Source organism: Chroicocephalus ridibundus, chromosome 16, assembly GCF_963924245.1.
Source record: "Chroicocephalus ridibundus chromosome 16, bChrRid1.1, whole genome shotgun sequence".
Taxonomy (NCBI): Eukaryota; Metazoa; Chordata; class Aves; order Charadriiformes; family Laridae; genus Chroicocephalus; species Chroicocephalus ridibundus.
This window is the reverse complement of record NC_086299.1, coordinates 3,875,495-3,896,438: the sequence shown is the minus strand read 5'-3', so window position 1 is coordinate 3,896,438 and position 20,944 is coordinate 3,875,495. Positions and strand designations below refer to the sequence as shown.

Below are 20,944 nucleotides of genomic sequence, written 5' to 3'. Positions count from 1 at the left end.
AATGGAATAATCCATTGTAGCTTTATTTGTTGTATCTTTCACAGCATTTGTGGTGGGTTGACCTTGTCTGGCTGCCAGATGCCCACCCAATTGCTCTCTCACTCCCTCTCCTCAGTAGGACAGTGGGAAGAAAATAAGATGAAAAGGCTCACGGTCAAGATAAAGACAGCAAGATTGTTTACTGATTACCACCACAGGCAAAACAGACTCAGGGAAAATTATATATTGCAAATAAAGATAGGCTTGGATAGTGAGGAAAAGATAAATTAAAACATCTTTCCCTCTATCTCACAGCCTTTTTTCACAGGCTCAAATTCACTCCATCATTCCCAACTGCTCTACCTCCTCCCAAAGTGGTGAGGGGGATGAGGAATAGGTGGGTGGGTGTGTCCATGCGACACAGTTCCTGTCAAGAGAACCTGCTCCTGCACGGGCTTTCCATGGGCTGCAGTTCCTTCAGGAAATATCCACCTGCTCTGGCATGGGGTCCTCCATGGGCTGCAGTGTGAATATCTGTTCTGCTGTGGTCCTCTTCACAGGCTGCTCAGAAATGCCTGCTACATCATGGTTTCTTACAAAACTTCTACAGTCTGTGAAGAAATACCTGCTTTGACATCTGGTGAACCTCCTCCACCCTCCTCCTTTTCTCACCTTGGTCTCCACAGGATTGTTTCTCACACTCCCCCCCCCCCCCCCCCGCCCCGCCCCGCCCCATTCCTCACTGTTGTGCTGTGTTTTACCCCTTCTGAAATATGTTTTTGCAGGGGTGCCACCAGCTCTGCTGACAGGCACAGCTTCAGCCAGCAGCAGGTCTGTTGTGGAGGCAGCTGGAACCAGCTGGTCCAGCACAGGGCACTCCCTGGCCTCTTCTGTCAGAGGCCACCCATACAGCCAGCCCATTCTCAAAACCTTTTCAGGTCAGCATTAACAGTTACTTCAGTTAAAATATTATTCAGAGGGAAAAATCCATGAAGAATAAAATTTTTTGCTCATAATTTTATCTTTATGTTGCTTATTTAAGAATGGTGGACTCAGAACAGCAGGTTCTTGCATTAGTCCCCTGTAAAATTTATTCTCTCACTATTGTTGTTTCAGAGAATGGGAGAAAGTGAAGGAAATAATCACGATCTTGACTCTCTCCTGCCATAACTACCATAAAATTGAAAGCAATCATATGTTCAAGATAAATACAAATGCAGCTCAACAACTAAACAGTTCACTTATAAAAGTAAAAATCACTTGAAGCTTTGGTAGATAAGTCTGTTGCAAAGTTCCAATGGAAAGCTAGCAAACACATATAGTTAAAATGCTGCCCACGACATCCAGAGTCTCCAACCCTTGTGAAGGTGAATGTCTCGCAAAGAGCAAACGGTATCATCTGTACTTGGACACCCACGACACTAAAATGAGCTTGTCTTCCCAAACAGATGGAAAGATGATATACATTCACTCCATTTAACGATCAGCTTCTTCACAAAAGCCAAGCTATCATTCTACCTGAACTACTTATCTAGACATTTATTGTAAACTGAAGTCCTGTGAATAACCTTAACTTCCACAAAAATGCATTTTAAGAAGATTTAAAAAACAATTAGGTTTTAGCTATAAACAGGAATATCATGCTTTCTTAATACAGAATGTAAGTGATTGCACTGCTGAGAAAAGGGAAAATTAAGTCTTCTAAATACCCAATGAACAGGAGTGGAACAAATTTTCCCTCTTCAAATATATCCTTATAGTAATCTGAAGAGAATACTTCCATGATTGTGTAGAGATTTCTTCAAGACCTATTCAATTCCTTATTGTTCAGCTTACAGTGCCAGAAAAAAAGGCCTGTTAAAGTTAACATCTGCTAACTAATCATGAAACAGACCATCACAATATTTTATAGGGTTTGAACATAGCTATGAATTTTGATTACTACCAACTTTGACTGGATTAAAGAAGCGCTTTACTGTGAGTCTTACGAAACCTACAAAAACTTATTCCTTTAGAGGAAATGCTTCCACAAATAAACGTTTTCATTCTGGGTTCTGAAAATATGAACTAGCATTACAAGTATGTCCAATATTAAAGATAGAAATAAATCAATGAGGTGAATTATATTATTTTGATTTTTTAATTAAATATTTCGTTTTAGAGTGTTAACGTCCTACAGTAGAGATTCTGACATGCAAATATTCTTAAAATGGGCTGCTGCACAGATCTGTTCTTCTGAATTCCATTCTGTGTTTTACTGCTTGACACCAAGACTACATGCATATATGCTGTATTTTGAGGTTTTCTGATGATTTCCTTTGAGGCGATACATTCATATTTGAGTAAGGCAATACAAAAATCTACTTATGAGGATCTCTTGACCAGCAGCACTCAAGCTGGAACTACAATATTCTGTGTTAACAGTCCCCTCATGCAGAAGTCAATTGGATTAGAAAAGCTTTCTATTAAGCCATTGAGTCTATACCTTTGCATTATGATGGGATTCATTTCTGCTCTGTGCTTAACAAATTAAAACCTGCTGAATAATTCTTTACTATTTCCAGTGACAAAGTATAAACTAACTGGGATTATTCTCTTATGCATACCGTGCATGCACACACAGTTTGTTTCTTTTGCTATCTTTCCAACTTTTTAATTCAAAAATACTTTCCCTTTAAAATTATAAATCCACATTATTAAAACCAAAAACCTCTCCCTCATCACAAAAAGAAAAATCCATTACAAGAACATTCGATACCTCACAGTAGTTCCGCGTTTGATTTGAATGAACAGCTCCCTTCCTTCAGGAAGGGTCTCAGTCAAATAGCTGTCCCCCTTGCTCCACAGAACTATGCATTCTAGGAGAACCGAGTACTCAGAGGATGCTAAACACTATAGTCAGATCATATTAATCAAAAGAGGGACAACCGAAGCATTATGTCAAAGACTTGTTAATAACTGGAGAGCATAATGAATGTACGTACCAGCAGGGAAGCCATTGATCCACAGTCCATCACAGATGTCACCAGAACAATTAACTATAGCACCCCGTTCATTGAATACGTCATTTCTCCACTGCCCCTTTAAACAGAAATACACACGGATTTTAAATTTCGACAACACCACAGCTAAATTACAAAGAAGGGATTATTTCAGCCAATTTTCAATAGCAAAGTGGGTGGTCCTCAAGGCTTTTTATAAATACCCTTCCAACATTTGTGTGAAAAGTTGAATAGGAGACCACACAACAACCAAGGATTATGTGGCACTCCTCTAAAGGAGAAAGGGGGGAGAATCAAACAGTTTTTGCCCAAGGTTTGTTACTGTGGGATACTATTATGTGAGGTCCTTCAGTTCATATATTACATCGCATTAAATTACATGGCAAGAATGAATAACTGCTTTGTCACATACAGAATCACACATTATTTTGCTTTTTAAAGATTGTGAAGAGTGAAATAGTGTACCAAACTCAATTCCAAAAAGCTTCAGTTAAATCTGGACTGCGTTTCACCCAAGATATACTCTTTCCATAAAATAAAAGTTTAAAGATTCCTAAGGCTGCAAAGCCAAATACAACAGAAGCTTAGGTATGAGCCAATTAAAGTTTCTAGCAACATTAAACTTGCACACGTAATCATGCAATTTAATATTACATCATGATGAACGTGCAGTTTTTCAAGTGTACCCTTTCCTACTCAAGATAGTATAATCTTGAGATTATTAGTTCACAGACACAATTTTGCTAACATTAACTGACAGCAGAGTCAACAGATTCCTCTTTGTGGTCCTATACTACAGGAGGATAGGAAAATTTGTTAGACATTTCACAGGTATTTGCTGACAGGACAGGGAAGGTCACAATCAGGAATGTTGGTTTCAGTTTCAGATGTGAGAAGAAAGTATAGTATTGTATATGGTAGTATGCGCTTTTATTCCAACATACATGTAAAAGTCATCTTGAAGCACAGAGCTGGCACTGAATATTATTTTGAATTGTTCCCGTATTGTTGGAAGAGTTTACAATTGAAACTGATAAGGAAATTATCAGGCAACGATCCAAGAACAGTCAAAAGTCCAGGTATGGTAAGTAAAACAACTCCGTAACAAATATGTCACTTGTTTTACGCAGTACTAATTCCTGTTTAGCTATCAGACAACTTTCTTTCAATGTTAGAGTACCTAGGGAACTAGAAAATAAGAATATTTAAAATCTAAAGTGATCATTCTTCTATTAAGTTGGATAACTGGCTTTTCATGTGATAACAGCAAAGGTACCAAATAAAATGCTACTATAATTCTAAAAGGTGTGCGAACCCAGCTGAAACTCCAGATGGATATGGTGGCTAAAGTTCATCACTTTGTTTACACCTTTAGCAATTAGAGATGTAAGCTAGAATATAAAAGCAAAGAGAAAGCAGTTCTTTGGAAATATCCTTCTGATACTGCTTGCTTTGGTCTATTCCTTCCATCACATTAAAGCACATGATGCTATCTTCAGCAGTTATCCCGGGGACAGCACTATTGTTGGTAACTAATGTACGCAAGCTTCAAGCTCCACTGGCATTTTCACAATCTTCTCTGCCTTGCAGAAGAGACCTTTAAAACAGTAGTCAGCTAGTCATACTCCTACATACTTTTCAGTAGAAAACTGGAAGAAGGTCTAGAAAAAACTCACTGTAACTGGAATTGTACTCAAATCATAGGGGCTTTCATCTTGCATCACTGTATGCAAACACGCAATAGGATTCAGCTGTGTCCTGCTTCCTCTAGGGAAGCAAAAAGGATGGGGGATATAAAATATGCAACCTTTCTCAGTACTTCCTTATCACTACCTGTAAAGGCATTGTGCTTGCTTTCAATCAATTCTTATGATTGCCTACTATTAATGTCACTCATTCTCTTAAGTAATTAAGCCACCTCTTTCTTAGATTTGCCTTTGTCTCTCTCTGGCACATTTCCTTGTCTAATCCTCTTTTCCAGATGGCATAAGGATGAGAGATAAGTGTTGCTAAAAGTTGCTTAGCAATGCAACACATGCAAGGTTTGGAAATGCTGACGTCCACATAAGCACTATCTATACATCACACATTTATGCAGCGAAACAAAGGCGTGAACAACCAGAGCAACATAGGGGCCTCCAGAAAAAGAGCTACCAGTTAGTACACAAAGGGGAGCAGGAAATGGAGAAAAAGAAAAAGCTCCAAGCTTCCAGTGATGGGCTGTATTATGCTGTGGGTTTTTCTCATTTGTGTTTGTTGTTGTTTTTTTTTAAACTGGAACAGGAAATTCTGCTATAAAACAAAACCCTTGAGTTTCAGTAAGGTCCTGTATTTTCCATGATTCAGAGACATACAATGCAGTAGACACAAAGACATTGCGATCTACTAATAGAGGCCAAAACAGAAATAAAGAAATTCATGAAGAAAAGTAACTGATGAAGGCAAAGTTGTTTATCATCAGCTGGGCATCAACCACAGAAATCCTCCTATCCTAAAAATCAGTAATAAAGAATTTATTCTGGTAACTGCACAATGTAATTGTGGATTGTTTCTAAACTCTAAAGTAAATATGTTTATATGGAATTTATTTAAACAACAATTAAATGTTACAGGTAGTAAATAAGAACATTTAGTACATGAACAGTAATAATTTCACAAGGTGATATTATCATATTAGTTCAGTTTTTCAACAGCTACTTAAATAGGTTAGCACAACTCATTTTGTGTTTAAAAAACCTGAGTGATCGGAATTTATTCATCCTGGGTGACACCTTCAAAACAACTCGTTCTAAGAAAAGAGCTGAGCAGTAGTGAATTAACTACAGAAATTCGCATGTAGCTTTACTAGGGATAGTTTCTTACTAAGCAGGATTTTACAAATACTAACTTTGATGGACATTTGTTTATGAATATACAAAAAGATGTGGTAAATAGGTCATAAGTACTTACCACTTCGTTTTTATTTCAGGAAGCGATTTCCAGTTAATTGATGAGGTTTCCATTTTTCAGTTAGTGGCTACTACACTTCTTATTGCAATTAATTCTGTTTATTTCAAATTCAATTTTGCCTGCCTCTACCAGTATATGATTTCCACATGCTCTAATTTAGGCTTTTATCAATCATTTTCATTGTTTAGCTTCAACCATTCATCAAACTTATTTGCACGTGCCTGATCTTAAATATCATGTTAAAATTACTTAGCAGATTCGAGTAATGACGGAACCATGCTTTCCTTTGTAAAAATATTTGGCATTATAGCATACAGCCTCAGTTGACACTAATTTAGATGAACACATCCATATTTAAATACACAGAATTAATTCTCCCATATCTCGACTACTTACCAGGCTGAACACGTTCAGATAGTTCATTCTATATGGCCTGTTTCAAGAACTTGGGAGAATATACATCTATTTCAAGAACTATAGTCTCAAATGTAAATCAGTTTATGTCAATACACACACGAGGCTTTATTTCCCCCTCAAACTTCAAAGAGGTCTGTACATTTCAGAAAGTTCTTGACACTCAAATAGTTTTAATAAAAGAAAACACACGGGCTTAATACACATAAAAAGACAACAACTTTTCAATGCTTTTGATCCTTGAATAAGGAAATAAATATAAAGTATTAATATAATTTTAAATCAATACATATTTGAGAATAATGTTTTGCTGGCATTTTTTATATAGTAACTTGTGTGATCTGACAGACTACCTTATCATCAAATCAGCGTGCACTTTGGAATAAGACCAAAACCTGAAATTCTGCAGGCACTTCAGTACCCACTTTAAAGAGAAGTTTCTTCCACAATCATTTTTTTTCATGGGTTTCTTTCTAGTTTGATAGTTTTCATCAAAACCTTACTTTATCCTTCTCTGAAGGCCTTTCAAAATCCATCTTCTGAAGTGAAGGTAACAAGCAAAGCCCTGATGATTTCTCTGTTAGGCTGAGTCAGGAAAGCCTTCAACAGTGTTTCTCTTTAGCAAGACAGACTACCATAATACCAGTCTTTCAACAAATCCTCAGTGTAAAATGCTGTATATTATGGCAAAATCTAGATAAACTACAGAAATAGCAGTTTGGTTGAGATTTGGTTTGCCTTTTTTTCCTCCCCACCTTTACTGGTCTTTATTCTTACATGAAGACTGCTAATTACATCTTCCCACTGTCTTCTTAGCACATCTTATTATCAAGCATCAGAACCATGTATCAGCTTAAGATCACTAAAACCACTCAAGAAGGCAATTAAATATACAGATTACGCATTCAGAAACATGTTCAGCACACTTCCAGGCCACTCCCGAGACACAGTAATTTCTAAAAATTACTAGAGCTATGAGTGATGCAGTAGTCAGTGGTCCTATCCACAAGTAATTAAAATAGTAGAGCTCAGCATTTACTAGTAGGGAGACTCATTCACAGTCTTTATATCCGCAATAGCTTTATTTATATTTTTATACCATATATATCATTATATTGTAATTATAATCAAGATTTGGGAAGATTTATTGCATCTTCAAAATTTGTATTATCATCTAGTATGCAGTATAATTCTGAAAAACTGAAATTCCAATAGTTTAAATATTTGCATCAGAACTGAAACAACTATGACTCTTACAAACAGGTAACTCAAATGGATTCTAGGGGGAGGGCAGGAGAACAAAAGCCTGCAGGTGAAGAAGCCCATAAGGCTTGCCACCTGTTTAGTGTGGTTAACAGGTGTATCAAACAGCAGGCCTTCCTCTGGGAAAGAAGACAAACTAAACACAGCCAAAACATATGAAGAAGTAGCAACAGGGACAGAATGGAACACAGCATCTGCTTACTGGGACTTTTGCAGCAGCCAGAAATGAGAAATCACAGAACAGAAACACTTTCATGAAGAAAATGAGTCTTTTACTTCCTTAACCTCCACAAACTTCATTGTTTTCTTTCATTCTCAAATGCGTGCACATACATACGCACTAAAACCAGACAGGCCACCACAGGTCACTGGGGTTTTATTTGTTTATTTATTTAAATCAGCAGCTTTCAGGGGTGTTGTTTTATGTTCCCTAGTGTTCAGTTATAATTTCTATCTAGCATCTCTTGACAGCATTTTTACCCAATTTTTAAATGCTTAATTTTACATTTAAGCAGTAGATGAATTAGAGTTATTTGTTATTATTGGACTCCTCTGTTGACATAGTTATAATTATTGCTTGTTTACTGGACATAAATTGACCTGAATCTCTGAAGGTTCACAGACTACAATATGCTATTAACTGGCTGAATCCACATGCTAAAAATTTATCACTTGCAAAAGCTTGATCTAAAAATCTAGCCTACAGTTAAAACTGAAAAGGTAAAACAGACAAATTCAATATTCATGCCATTATTCAATCTATCCTGTACCACATAGAAGTAATGCTAGAACAATACCCTAGAGCCTGAAATATTTGCCCATGTTCTTCTTGTTCTAGCAGATTACTTCAGTATGTCCAAGGTACTGTTTCACTAAAGGAAAAAAATATAAATCAGATTTTTTCAAAATCCCTGCAGTTACGCACCGTTTACAAGCATAGAACTATTTGTACAAAGTATGGGTACACTAACTGATTAGCAATAAAGTTTAATATTCACCAAGCTATCCAACCATATGAAACAAACTTCCAAATCTCATGCGCAAAAGTTTATGTGGACAAAGCAGACAGAATTTCTAGACCTGTAATTTGAGTTTTGTAGTAACTTGCCCTTTTTTGGGCACAGAACCAAGTCTTACCATTTGCGTTATGACTGGGTTTGTATCCCCTGCTCTGCCCATACATAATTCTTCTAATTAGTTTTCACATATTTCCTGTTTACTTTCATATTACGTAGGCACATGTTTTGCTGGAGTTGTACCTTGATTTTTTTTTTTTTTTTGGACTTCAGAGCATACTGATCTATTACCATATCTGTCCAGAATGTACTGGTATAAACTTAATAAATACTGTGTACACAAGCCCAATGGCTAACCGGTCACATAGTTTTTGTCAATTTTTCATTGACAAAAACAGATCATTAAAGCAGGTGGTAGATTCTGCTAGTTACTTGCACTATGTCAAAACCGGCTGCTGAAAAAACAAGCAGTACTGAAAATTTTATATCCATTAAGGTCATGATTATTATTCTCAAAGTACATTATTGTTAGCTTTCTAATCTGAAATACACAAAGTGACCAGGGATACTATAAATTTTGTCAGAGAACAACAGAACCATAGAAGACTTAAGATCTGAGACAGTGTTCGGGGCAGAAAGACAGAAAGGAGAATAATATACTACCACCATTCAGGGGAACGGCTCTACAAACAGCACACTGAAAGAAATTAGAAGTGTAGAAACACGTGGCTAAATCATTCACTTGTAAGGTTAGGTCACAGGTATGTCTTAGATCCTTTTCAGGAGGCTGGTTAGCTCTTTTTTAACCTGGTAACAAGTTAAAAAAGAAATTTAACCTACTATTTTGCCTGAAAAAAAGTACTGATATGTTTTTATTGTTTTATGTTAAATTATATAACTTGAAAGCAGTACATGCTGAGTAAACAGTTGCATTAAGTTGTTGTCTTTTGTTTTCTGCATAATATAAATAGTAGCTCAACCAACAAAATACTGTTGTCAGTACTATCAGGATTTTTTTTTGGCTAAAGTACCTTGTCACTTTTGAGCACATATCTAGCATAAACTTAAATATCATACTAAATGCTTACAACCCTAGAGACAGACCAGTTACTGAACAAGTGTAAGCCTGAAGAATTTACTAATCCAGTCTTAAAACAAATGCTAGAGAGTCACCCAGTGGTATAAAACTGTGTGTGCAGGCCCGTGCACACAAATATATATATATAAAATATCCTGTCTTCAATGTCTCAAGAAGTGAGAAGCTATTATAACCTGAGCTTGTGGAGTGCTTCATACAAGCACAAGTCTGCATATGTGTGCATCTCTGAAGGACTGAGACTGTTATCAAAAATTGATCATATGTGTTTCTGGTTTCTACCAGTAACACATTTGATTAACTTTCTGAGGTGACTGAAAGTTAACTCAGCCTAAATTGTGAGGCCAACAAGAAAATCCGAAAAATACAACTCTTCAATAAACACCATGAAAGACTGATAACTTGAACTAAATCAGTTTGGATGCTTATGATATGTATTTATGTATCAGATTTTAATGAGATTTTTTTCTTTTTTTTAAAGGGTATGTAATAGTTACAGGCTCACCTGATGCCTAGTATTGAAATCCATTCCCCACAGTTTCTCCATTAACAAACTTGCCTTCATAGTAACTTCCATCTTTAAAGAACAGCCTGTCCTGGCCTGGAAAATAAAACAGTACTTCCAATCCCTTTTAACAGACAAATTTGCACCTCTGTTTTCAAGTCAAAACTTTCTCTATTTTTCTCCTTTATATGATTAAATTTATACATATGTATTGTTAGCACGTTCACACACTTTAGACTTAAGACTTACTGTCTTGGCATCTAAACACTGACCCCAGCTGAAAGGATTTACAAAGTATATACAATGCAGAAATACTAAAACCACTAAATCAAGTTTTTCCCTATTGGCTCTAACAGAACAGAATAGAACCACAATTGTTAAAATTCTTGAAGTCAAGGACCTGACTTTCACAGCAGTCTGTAAGCTCTACATCTGTCCCAGTTTTACAGGTAATGACCACTTACTGTATTGTGTAAAAAGGAAGGATCCATTTGCCTTCTTATTCTGTCTTACAGCATACAAAAAGCTTAAGATCTACAAGTGAAACTATTTTTCAAAAGAAAAAGAGGAAACTAAGAGGACTGTTGGAAGCTCAATACATTCCTGCTCCTCAGGCCCAGGCCCTGAGCAGACCCCACAGACCCCATTTCCTCCAACAGGCCCTACTTGAGGGCCCTACGCACAGCCCCGCCCAGCACACAAAGAGAGAAGACAACTGAAATTATTTAAACAATACAGAAAGACTAGGCTGAATATTAAACAACTAGTAATACAAAAGTAAGAGTGCTAACTTTACTCAGGGATACCTATTTTAAAGTCTCAGTATAAACAATTACGTGAAGATAAGTATATTACTTTGCTTACTATTTATATTTACTTTACATTGTAACGGGAACCTGGGCTCCTAAATACCTAAAGGCGCCACTAGAAGCGTTCCAGACAACGCAGAGAGCGGCAGAAGCTGAAGCGTTAGCAACTGCACTACCCCTGCATAAACCAGGAACGCTGCTACAGAAAACACACCAAACCCATCGAGGAAAAGCATTTGTATTTACATTCGCCTCAACACCGGAGCTTTATCCTCACGAGAGGCCGGATTCGACGGCAGCAGGAGGAGGAGACTCGTCCTCGCCCTCAGGCGCAGGGCCGGGCTGAGGCGGGCCCGCCCCAGGGAAGGCTGGTTACCACAGGCGGGGCGGGCAGAGAAAATGGCGGCGCCCCGGAAGCGGAAGTGGATTTCTCCCCGCCGGTGACGCCACACTCGGTTCTGTGGAAGCTGGGGGGAGGGGGAACGGAAGGAAGAACCCGGCTTGGGTGTCTGTGAGTAGACGGAGCCCCGCGTCGGCGACCCGGACGGGGCTGAGGGCGGCTGGGGTGGGAGCTTGTGCCTCTGGGCTGGTGGGCGGAGGCGGTGACAGTTCCCGGTCGGGAAGGGCCCCTCCGGGAGCTTCTGCGGGCTTGGCCGCCGCTGCCGTACCCGCGGCCTAGCTGCTCCGCTGGGGCCGCTGCCGGGGGACCCGTGTTCCCTCTCGTTAAGGTGCTGTTTGCCCTCAAGCCCTTCACAGGCCCTCCTCACCTCAGCGGGCCTCGCTCGGGTCCTCTCCGTTTGGTCTCTGTGCCGATACAGCGCCGTTCTCCTGCGCTCTGAGTGTCCCCACAGCGTTGCCTCAGGCCCCCCGCGTTTCTCTGGGGCCGCGCTCGGGGTGCGGAGAGCCCCCAGGGGCCGGGCAGCTGCTGCTGCTGAGGCAGCCGCCAGTTTCCGACAGGCCGGGCCGCCGTTGTAATGGATAAAATCAAACAGCGCCTTTTTTAGAGTTAAAAACCAGTTTGCACAACGAACGGAGTATTTTCCTGTGGTTGTCCATTCACCTTGTTGTTGATAAATTGCTTTAGTGTGTTGCTCTTCAAAGGCGTTTCCACTGCGAGATAAGGAAACTTGCATGAGCAGGAAGGTGTTTTTGCTAGTTATGTGCTTCATTTCTGTTTTAAATTTAAGAATGATCATGATCAGAGAGTTGTCTAAAAATTCTGTACGTCTTTGTATGTAATGAAGTGAGGCTTAAGTTAATATGTCTTTACAGCCCCAGGTCCTGTCTTTTTTAAGAACTTGGCGATGCAGTGGTATTTGTAATGATGTTACCATAACAATTGTGGTAAAAGGCATAATTGTTGAAGGTCATACATTTGCCTACTTGGTATTTTTCAGCAGAGAAAAACGTTTTAATATGGTTTAGTTTTAGTACCAGTCTGTATTCTGCTAGTAGCAAACTATTCAATTGTTATATTAATCTTTGTATATCTTTCTAATTATTGGCTTTACTGAAGTGGCTGAAGGGTTATCGTAACTCGTTATGCTGAATAGTAAAGTCTTATGTTACTTATGAAAGAGGGTTTGCTACTGTTTAGATTTAATTATTCCCTTAAACCAATCAGATCTGACTAGGGTTCTTAACTGTAAACTACCTTCAAAGCAATGCCAATGACTGCTTTTCTTGATAATAGTCTAATTACAGATGTTCTTTATGAAAATGTTTTCATGTGATAAAAAATATTAACCTAAATTCTAAACTATGTCACGTGATATACTTCAGTCTATGCTACTTAAACTGAGCCAGTGAGAGGTTTCTTTTCAGTAAAACAGACAGCGTTGGTTGTATTTCTTGGTCTCGTACGTAATCACATACAGTGTAATTTTTTACACCAAGACAATTGCCTACTCCGTCATAAAGCCATCAGTAGCCTTAGATATGTGAATCTTCACTTGATCTGCATAGGTTAACATTTAAAAGATTGTAATGTTAGGTCTACTTATAGCCCGTATCGCTATGGATGTCTCTGTAAAATTAATTTTGAGAACATGGGAGTTTTTATGTTTGTGATCTTCAGAGAGTTTCTATCTGATCAATAGATTGAATATATTTTTGTTATGGTTTTATACTTCAGGACATTTCAAAAAAAACCTCAAAATAAAGCACAAAATTATGCTCAGCTAATAATGCTGAGTAACTTCTTCCTTCTGCAGTGCAGTGAATGGGGAGAATAATAATTACTTCCTTTTGCCTGTAATGAAAAAGTCCATATCTATATTGTATGAGTTTCTATTTGATTTTTTTTTTTTTTAGCTATAGCTTGAATCAAAGTGGACTGAAGCTCCTGAAGCCTCATAATGAATCCCCTTATCTCTTGAAGTGGAACAGGACTCCCTTTTTCTACTTACTAATTATTCCATAGGATGTAGTTTTCAGATGTTTACAGAAAGAAATGTACAACTTCAAGGTTCTGTGCCTCCCCGGATTGTCCTCGGTCTCAAATTATTTTCTGTATTGCAGTATTTAAGATAACTTACACTTTTCTCATTTAGTAGTATTTCATATATCTTTATTATCATCTGAGGCTCTTGAGATATTAATATAGAGCTGAAAGTACTCCCACTATCCCAGAGTTATGTAGTCCCACCCACAGATGGGGACTCCAGGAAGTAAAGTCAGGGATTGCTTTTGGTGATGTGGCAAAAATGTTTCTGTTGAGGATCTGTTTTATTTTGTTTGCTTTATATCTTGAAGTGAACTGTAAAACTTAGTTGAGCTTAACTGAAAAGAAAAATAAAGATCTTAAATTGGTAGCAGAAGCATGTACTAAAAAATAATTCCCTTCGTTTTTTTTTACTTGACTTCAGAACCATGGCCCTTTTACTATACAGTTTTGCTCATGCGTAAAACTTTTCTGTGACTGCTAAGCTTTTTGAGTTCAAGAGATAGATAAACTCATTGAATATTTCTAGCAGTGGGCAGTGATTTGGTTTAGGTACTTACGGTAGAGTTTTCATCTGTAACCACTGGTGTACAGAGTCCTGAACTTAAACTTCTTCACTATCTAGTTACTCAATAATTAAAAATCCTAAGCAGCTTTTAAAAAAATATTTATTTTAGTTTTGTTCTTTGCCTCTAGAAACTGAGGTGACAGGAGGGTGGTGCTGCAGTTCGTATCTCAGTGCTTAGATGTTATAACTCCTGCCTTATCAAGGTGAAGATGTCTAATAAGGCTCATTCCTGCATTTCTGTATGGACCTTTTTTCCCCTCCCTAAAATGGATTGAGTCCTGTCTTGCCTTTGTAAAATATACTGTTCTTTGCTTTGTTCACAATATCTTTTGGAAATTAGTATCTTTGGGAAATTAGCATCTTTTGGAATAAACGTCCTCTCTTTAAGAATTAAAAATAATGTTTCAAACAAGGCAATCCGAAAGAGTATCATATGTAAATGCTGGTTCAGATAATGTGCCGTAAAGCTTCACTGAGCTTAGATTTTTGTTTTAAATGTTACCTATGTATCATGTTTTGTTTCCACAGCAACCATGTCAGAAGGGGACAGTATTGGTGAGTCTGTGCATGGAAAGCCTTCTGTGGTCTATAGATTTTTCTCAAGACTTGGACAGGTTGGTTTTCTGTAGGGTTTTTCTGACTCTATTAGAAGCAGGTCTCAATGAAACTTCTTAAACGCATTAGGTTTTGGATCATTGTTGAAATACTAAAATCTATACAAAAGATTTCTTTTGAAGCCTTTTGAAAATAGGTAACAGATATTAATATTATAATACATAGCTTAATGGAATATTTAATGTGTGTATATGTGACATTGCACAGTGAAAATATATGTTGTTATTGTCAAAAAAGGAGTGACTTTGGATTTCATGTCAGATTCATCTTAAGGAAAATAAACCTGCATAAAATATTGAAAATTTAAATTGCTTTACAATGCCCCAAGCATTAAGAAATTATGGTTTTTTGCCTTTGTAAAAATACAGACCTTTTCAAATGCTTGTATGTTTATGTTTAATTATTTGTTATAAAGGATACAAATGTTTCATGTTACTCTCCTTCTCGAAATACTCTTCACAAATGCCTACTATTTCTAATACTATCCTGTAACAAACAATATTCATTGTGCATCATGTATTTTACACATGTACACTTTATATTTCTTCCTAGATCTACCAGTCCTGGTTAGACAAATCTACTCCATATACTGCAGTGCGATGGATTGTAACTTTGGGTCTGAGTTTTATCTACATGATTAGAGTTTATTTACTGCAGGTAAAAAAAAAATGGATTTATTGCTAAAGTAGTTTCAGTTTCGTTACTGTTCTGTTTTTTGTGTTGAATGTTTTTGAAGTATGGTATTACTTCGGAATTACACATAGTGTCACATCACACACAGTAGAAGGTAAATTAGTCTGAAGTAAGAACGCATCTTTTTGGTGTTAAACTTACTGCTTCAGAATGGAGAATGTGTGACTGCTTGAGGATATTAATCTGATGGCAACAAAAAGTGGAAATACTCCATTGGTTCTGATGAAATTATATAATAAACCTCTGAAAACTCAGTTGCAATTAAGTTTTTACTCTTATTTTTAAAGCTATGTTAGAACATGTTCAGGAGCCAATGGCTACCTTCTGTCATGCAAACCATAAAGAATTTGCTTTTTCGGCATTTTTATCGCTGCAGGTCAGTTATTCCCAAAACCCGAAGATTACAGATTGAATGTGAAAGCTGTGCAGGTGGTAGTAATAGGAACATTTAGGAGACTGAAGCCTGCAAAGCTTTCATATTAAATCTGTTGATAGATGAGGGATTTACACTGTTGTCATGTTCTAAGGCTTGTTTTGATTAATATATTAGGTTTACAGTAGTATGCCTTAGAAAACGTGGCTTAAAAAGGCGAATAGATTATTTTTTATCTATATTGTGTATTGCAGTAAGTTTAGTCAATATTTAGGTAGCTTTAAATGGAAATTGTTACATTTGTTATCTGTCAGTATACAAATAAAAGAAATAGATTCATAAAGGTGATTTCATCTTTTCATAGAGTCAGAATGCTTATTTTCTATAGTGAGAAATTTTAATATTTCATTTAACAAGTCCAGAAAAATTTTGTGCTAATGTGAGGATGTAGAAAAGCACTTATCAAGGAAACGAAAAACCAGGTTGTTTAGCCTTGTTGAAAAATAAGTATCTGAAAATGTTTTTCAGGAAGACTTTAATCTTAGCTCTTTTTCCCTCCCTGCTTCAGGGTTGGTACATTGTGACATATGCCTTGGGAATCTACCATCTAAATCTCTTCATAGCTTTCTTATCGCCAAAGGTAGACCCCTCTTTAATGGAAGATTCAGGTATGGTGAATAGTTCATTTTGCAATAACTTTGAGTTATTGAGTAGTGTAAAAATGTGTGATTTTAGCATGACATTGTATTTTTAGACTTGCAAAAAATCTATACAACTTGAAATCAGGAGTTACTATAAAATCTGTCTTTTTTTTTTTCTGGACTTAAACATATTCCATATTTTATTAGTTTTCTATGTTTTGAAAGGTTTATGTGACTGAAGTTCTCCCCATAGTAACTCAAGTGACCTGGCACTCATTTCTGTTACCTGTTTTCTTTTGGGAAATCAATGTTAAGTTACACTAAAAACAGCCACTGTAACTGGAATCTATGTGTAACAGTGAAGGTTTTCCTTTCTTTGTGTTTTTTTTTTTTTTAAGGTAAAAAGTGAAAAAAAATCTGGAGTCTGAATAGTGTGGAAAATAAATGTGAGGGGGTTTGTGGTTTGGAGTGTTTTTTCCTGTTGGTTTTTTCTTTTTCAGATGATGGTCCTTCCTTACCTACAAGGCAAAATGAAGAATTTCGGCCTTTCATTAGAAGGCTCCCAGAGTTTAAATTCTGGTGAGTGGATCCATCTGCCCATGCTGTTTTTGAAAAATATAAATATCTGCATCAAATTAGCGGTTGCCGGTGTTGAAAGATTAATTGTTAATATTATTTTGAAGGCACTCTGCCACTAAAGGCATCCTGGTTGCTATGGCATGTACGTTCTTTGAGGCTTTCAATGTTCCTGTTTTTTGGCCAATCCTTGTGATGTACTTCATTATGCTATTTTGTATCACGATGAAGAGGCAAATCAAGGTAAGTTGCCAAGAATAGATAGTAGCTCCTGTGATGTCAGAATTTACAGTATTGTTCCAAACTGTCCATCCGGTTGAGCACTTCAGAGGTGTTAAATGTATTGCATGCACTTCTTTTAATAGAGGAACTTGAACAACTAACACTTGAACATTAGTTCAAGTCCTGCATATTTGCAACTTTGAGCAAATATAGACAATGGAAAACAAAAATACTTGGTAAAAGAAGTCTTCCTACATTATATTACAAAACCTTATGCTTGCTTTCAAAAGGTTTTCCTCTTAGAATTCAGTATCTGGTTTTTATGCAGGATGAGTCTTACAATTTCTCATCCGCTTCCTTTCTTCAGTTAACTGGCTATTTTTAAGGAGGAGGTCTTGCAGGATTTCTGATGGGTGAAAAGGGAAGTTCTGACAAGTTGGTGTGAGAAAGTAGATGGAGAGAAGGGGACAAAGAACATAGGCAAGCCATTCAGGCCATTTTTACCAAATTACTCATGGTTTGTTGGCATTTTAAAAAAAGAACCATTTTTTTCCCCCAGACATGCAGAATTTTGCATAGGTACTGTTATTCAAAGTTGTAAATTAAAGATTAAAGGGTAGTAAAGAATTAATACCTGTGTGCTCTCTCCAGTTTCCTGTGATCTCACAATCAGTAATCGTCACTGCACTGTATAAGTTGTTTGATATACCCAAATTTGAGATTTGTAAGATTGGGCACATACCCAATCTTATAATCAATACTGTTGCATGATTAGCTGTTTCATTACCTTTACAATACTGAAGAACTGCCTTTCTAGAGGACTTTATAATTTGCAATGTGTATTATAAAACATTTTTGTAAATATGTAAGTTTCTTGCCTCAAAAATTGATCTTTTCTCTTTACAGCACATGATAAAGTACAGATATATACCCTTCACACACGGCAAGAGGAAATACAAAGGGAAAGAAGATGTGGGAAAGACCTTTGCTAGCTAGAAGATGCAATCAACCTGTTGACCAATTCTACTTCTAACTAAAGGAACGATTTTGAGCCATTGTAACAATGCCTTTTTTCTTCATAAAAAAATGATTGAGTGGTGACAAAGCAGTTGAATTTTCATTTTAAGAGGATCTCGCTATTTTTATCTGAAATATCAGTTTCTTGAAGAAACTGGCATTCTAACCAAATTGCATTGAGTTTATTATCTTTTGTAAGAAGTTGGAGAAACTTTGGATAATCCCATGGATTTGGGATAATGTATTTTGTTCAAGATCCATTGCACTGGAGAGATTAATGGCTTAGAGTTGGATATTTTTACATAGTTCTCTTGCTCAGTATCACCCTGAAGTGCTGTGCACGTATATGGAGGAAAAATGTAAGATGGCACACATGATGCTGTTTTCTGCTTCATGGCTGTGTGCTATTTTCATAGAAAAATTCAGTAGACCTAAATAGATGCAGAACTTAAGCCAGTTTCCTAAATGCATGGTATTACTGAGTTTAACCAACCAAATATATATAGGAGTAAGAAAAAAATACTCATATAGCTTCTAAAGCAAGTCATTTGTGTTGGGTTTTAATGCCAGTTTCACCATTACATCTCTTAGCAGATGCTAAAATTGGACTCTCTCATGATCACTCAAAACTGTGCTCAAACTCTATCACAATTTCCTTTGAGGACCTGGAATTATAAAAATATATATTTTAATTGTTATTAGTTGGAGTTTCTTTCATACTTAAGGGTTTCTTCATTAATTTAAGCTGACTTTATGCAGCCTTTTCAGAATATACCCAAAGTGGTCACAGCAGACAAACCGTGTGGGTTTTAACACAGCTTTTCATTTTCTATGGGGAAAAAAAAAAAGAGAGATAAATGACCTGCATGTAAACTTTTTCATGTGATACAACTGCAGTTTTATTAAGTGACTTTTTAATTCCAAAATTTATTAAAAGACAGTGTCCCCCTTTACTTGTTCTCTATCTTTATATACCTATATTGATCTAACAGTATTTATAGCTCCTTTTCAATAATGGTTACCCTCAATTTGTCTTCATGCAATGCCTTTTCAACTCTTCAGGGAGCATTCACTTGCAGAAAGTAGGAAAAGATTAGCTCTTTGAAGATTCTGAATGGAGAATAGTGGCAACTTCAACAGACACCTAAATGGAAAATGTATGTAGGAACCCTTTCATCTAATTTTGTCAAATGAAGTCATTATGGAGCTCTGGAATTCATCCTACAGTAATCCTGGGAAAATTACAGGTAGTTTTAGTTCACATTGACCTGTTGTTTTTTGTTTGTGTGTGTTTGGTTTATTAGCAGTGTGGAAACTAGTAATGTCAAAACTTAAAATGATGGAAACACAGTATCAAGAAACAGCCTTATGAAAGTACCAGTCACGGTTGCTTGCAGTTCATTGCCTAAAAATCTGAAAGCCCTGATTTGGAGAAGCTGTCTTCAGGTTTGCTGGAGTTTCTGAATAACATGGGAAAATCAGGGAGAAACATACAATGTTCGTTATGTTTGTTAACATTAAATTTAGCAAGTGGGATGACTCCTACTAAACAACAGAGTGTTAATGACATCCGTTGCAAATCAGACATTTTTATCTCCACTTAATTTCGAACTTTAGTGGCTGTTTGAGATTAATGCCTTATCCTTCTCTAGGTAGGTACGGATGCTCTACATCCAGTAGGATTAACAGTTTTCAAATATGGATTGTAGATGATGTTGGGACAATGGTATAGTTCCCTATCTGACTCTTGGCAACAGCCAGACAAGTTTGATGGCATTCTGTTAAACTTTGCTCTATTTTTATCACTTACGAGTGCTAAAAATAAATTACCCTTACAGAATGCATGAAAAACTTGGCTTGGCAACTTCACAGTCATCGGTTGCTTCATATTTGTTTTTATGTGCAACTAAATTCCTTACTATTGTCTTAGTAAAGAGATCAGGCAGTGATTTCCTTAGGTAGTCATGTTTTGATTCATGATACGGACTGGTTTTCTTCTACTGTTGCCTTGACACTATTAAATAGGTGAGGGATGCCTGAAAGTTTTCTGGTGTAAGAAAGGGATGGTATTGCAGCTCTGAAAAGCACTTTTGTACAGTAACGATGAAGTGTTCGCATAGTTACCAGCAACTATTTTTTATTCCATTTATAGATATGATGAAAAGTTAAACTAATTTTATTGGTGTTTTTATGACAACACTTGGAGATTTAATTGTTAACTGGCTAACCACAATCTCTGCAGTAGAAATAACCATCTTAAAAGAAATGCTCTTACTGTAGCACACCTCCCTCTGCCGCCCCAAGTCCATATTCAGTGCCACTTGTGAAAGATTTATTGAAACTGTAACTCATGATCCAGAGCGGATCATCTGGCTTTTTCTCCCCATCTGTATTTAAAGAATACAAATAAATTCTTCTTGTACATTTTCTATCATGTGAGAATGCCAAGATATTTTAACAACTAACAATCTTTTTCCCTGCTGCTCCGAATACTTGTATAACTGAACTAATAATAACTTACAGGAATAAACCTTGATGAGGTGATGCTGCTGAATCCCTCCTCCTGAAATATTGGCTTAGCTGAAATAGAAATTGCCATAAAGAGCGGAGAGGGTCTTGTGGCTGAAGTCAGCTTCTTCCCTACCTGTGTTAGACTGTAGAAAACACCACACAGAGAAAACATAAGCTGTGTTATAGAAACTAAGCTCAACTAACAAAGCATTAGTTTTATTAGTATATATACTAGGGCTTTTTTGAAACAAC

The 20,944-nt window shown here is 36.8% G+C and overlaps 1 protein-coding gene and 1 long non-coding RNA gene across 7 annotated transcripts in view; one reads left to right on the top strand and one right to left on the bottom strand.

Annotated features, from left to right (window-relative positions):
- LOC134524034 (uncharacterized) overlaps positions 1–11,416 on the bottom strand; it is a 43,206-nt gene extending 31,790 nt beyond the window's left edge. Inside the window, exons 1-4 of one of the 4 annotated variants that reach the window (XR_010073476.1) lie at positions 11,280–11,416; positions 10,225–10,320; positions 2,964–3,060; positions 472–590 (exon numbers count right to left, since the gene is read on the bottom strand). This is a non-coding gene — a long non-coding RNA (uncharacterized LOC134524034). The remainder of the gene's footprint in view (positions 1–471; positions 591–2,963; positions 3,061–10,224; positions 10,321–11,279) is intronic. The other 3 variants (XR_010073474.1, XR_010073475.1, XR_010073473.1) reach the window with 3 other exon arrangements.
- Positions 11,415–20,610, top strand: RER1 (retention in endoplasmic reticulum sorting receptor 1). 3 transcript variants are annotated; one of them, XM_063353656.1, is made up of 7 exons: positions 11,415–11,544; positions 14,573–14,658; positions 15,212–15,316; positions 16,294–16,393; positions 16,867–16,945; positions 17,050–17,185; positions 18,071–20,610. In XM_063353656.1, the coding sequence occupies exons 2-7, from the start codon at positions 14,578–14,580 to the stop codon at positions 18,158–18,160; spliced, it is 591 nt and encodes a 196-aa protein (XP_063209726.1). In that variant the 5' UTR covers positions 11,415–11,544; positions 14,573–14,577; the 3' UTR covers positions 18,161–20,610. The 3 variants fall into 3 exon arrangements, with proteins under 3 accessions (XP_063209726.1, XP_063209728.1, XP_063209727.1); XM_063353658.1 differs by lacking the exon at positions 11,415–11,544 and adding an exon at positions 11,587–11,761; XM_063353657.1 differs by lacking the exon at positions 11,415–11,544 and adding an exon at positions 11,781–14,247.
- The last annotated feature ends 334 nt before the right edge of the window (positions 20,611–20,944 follow it).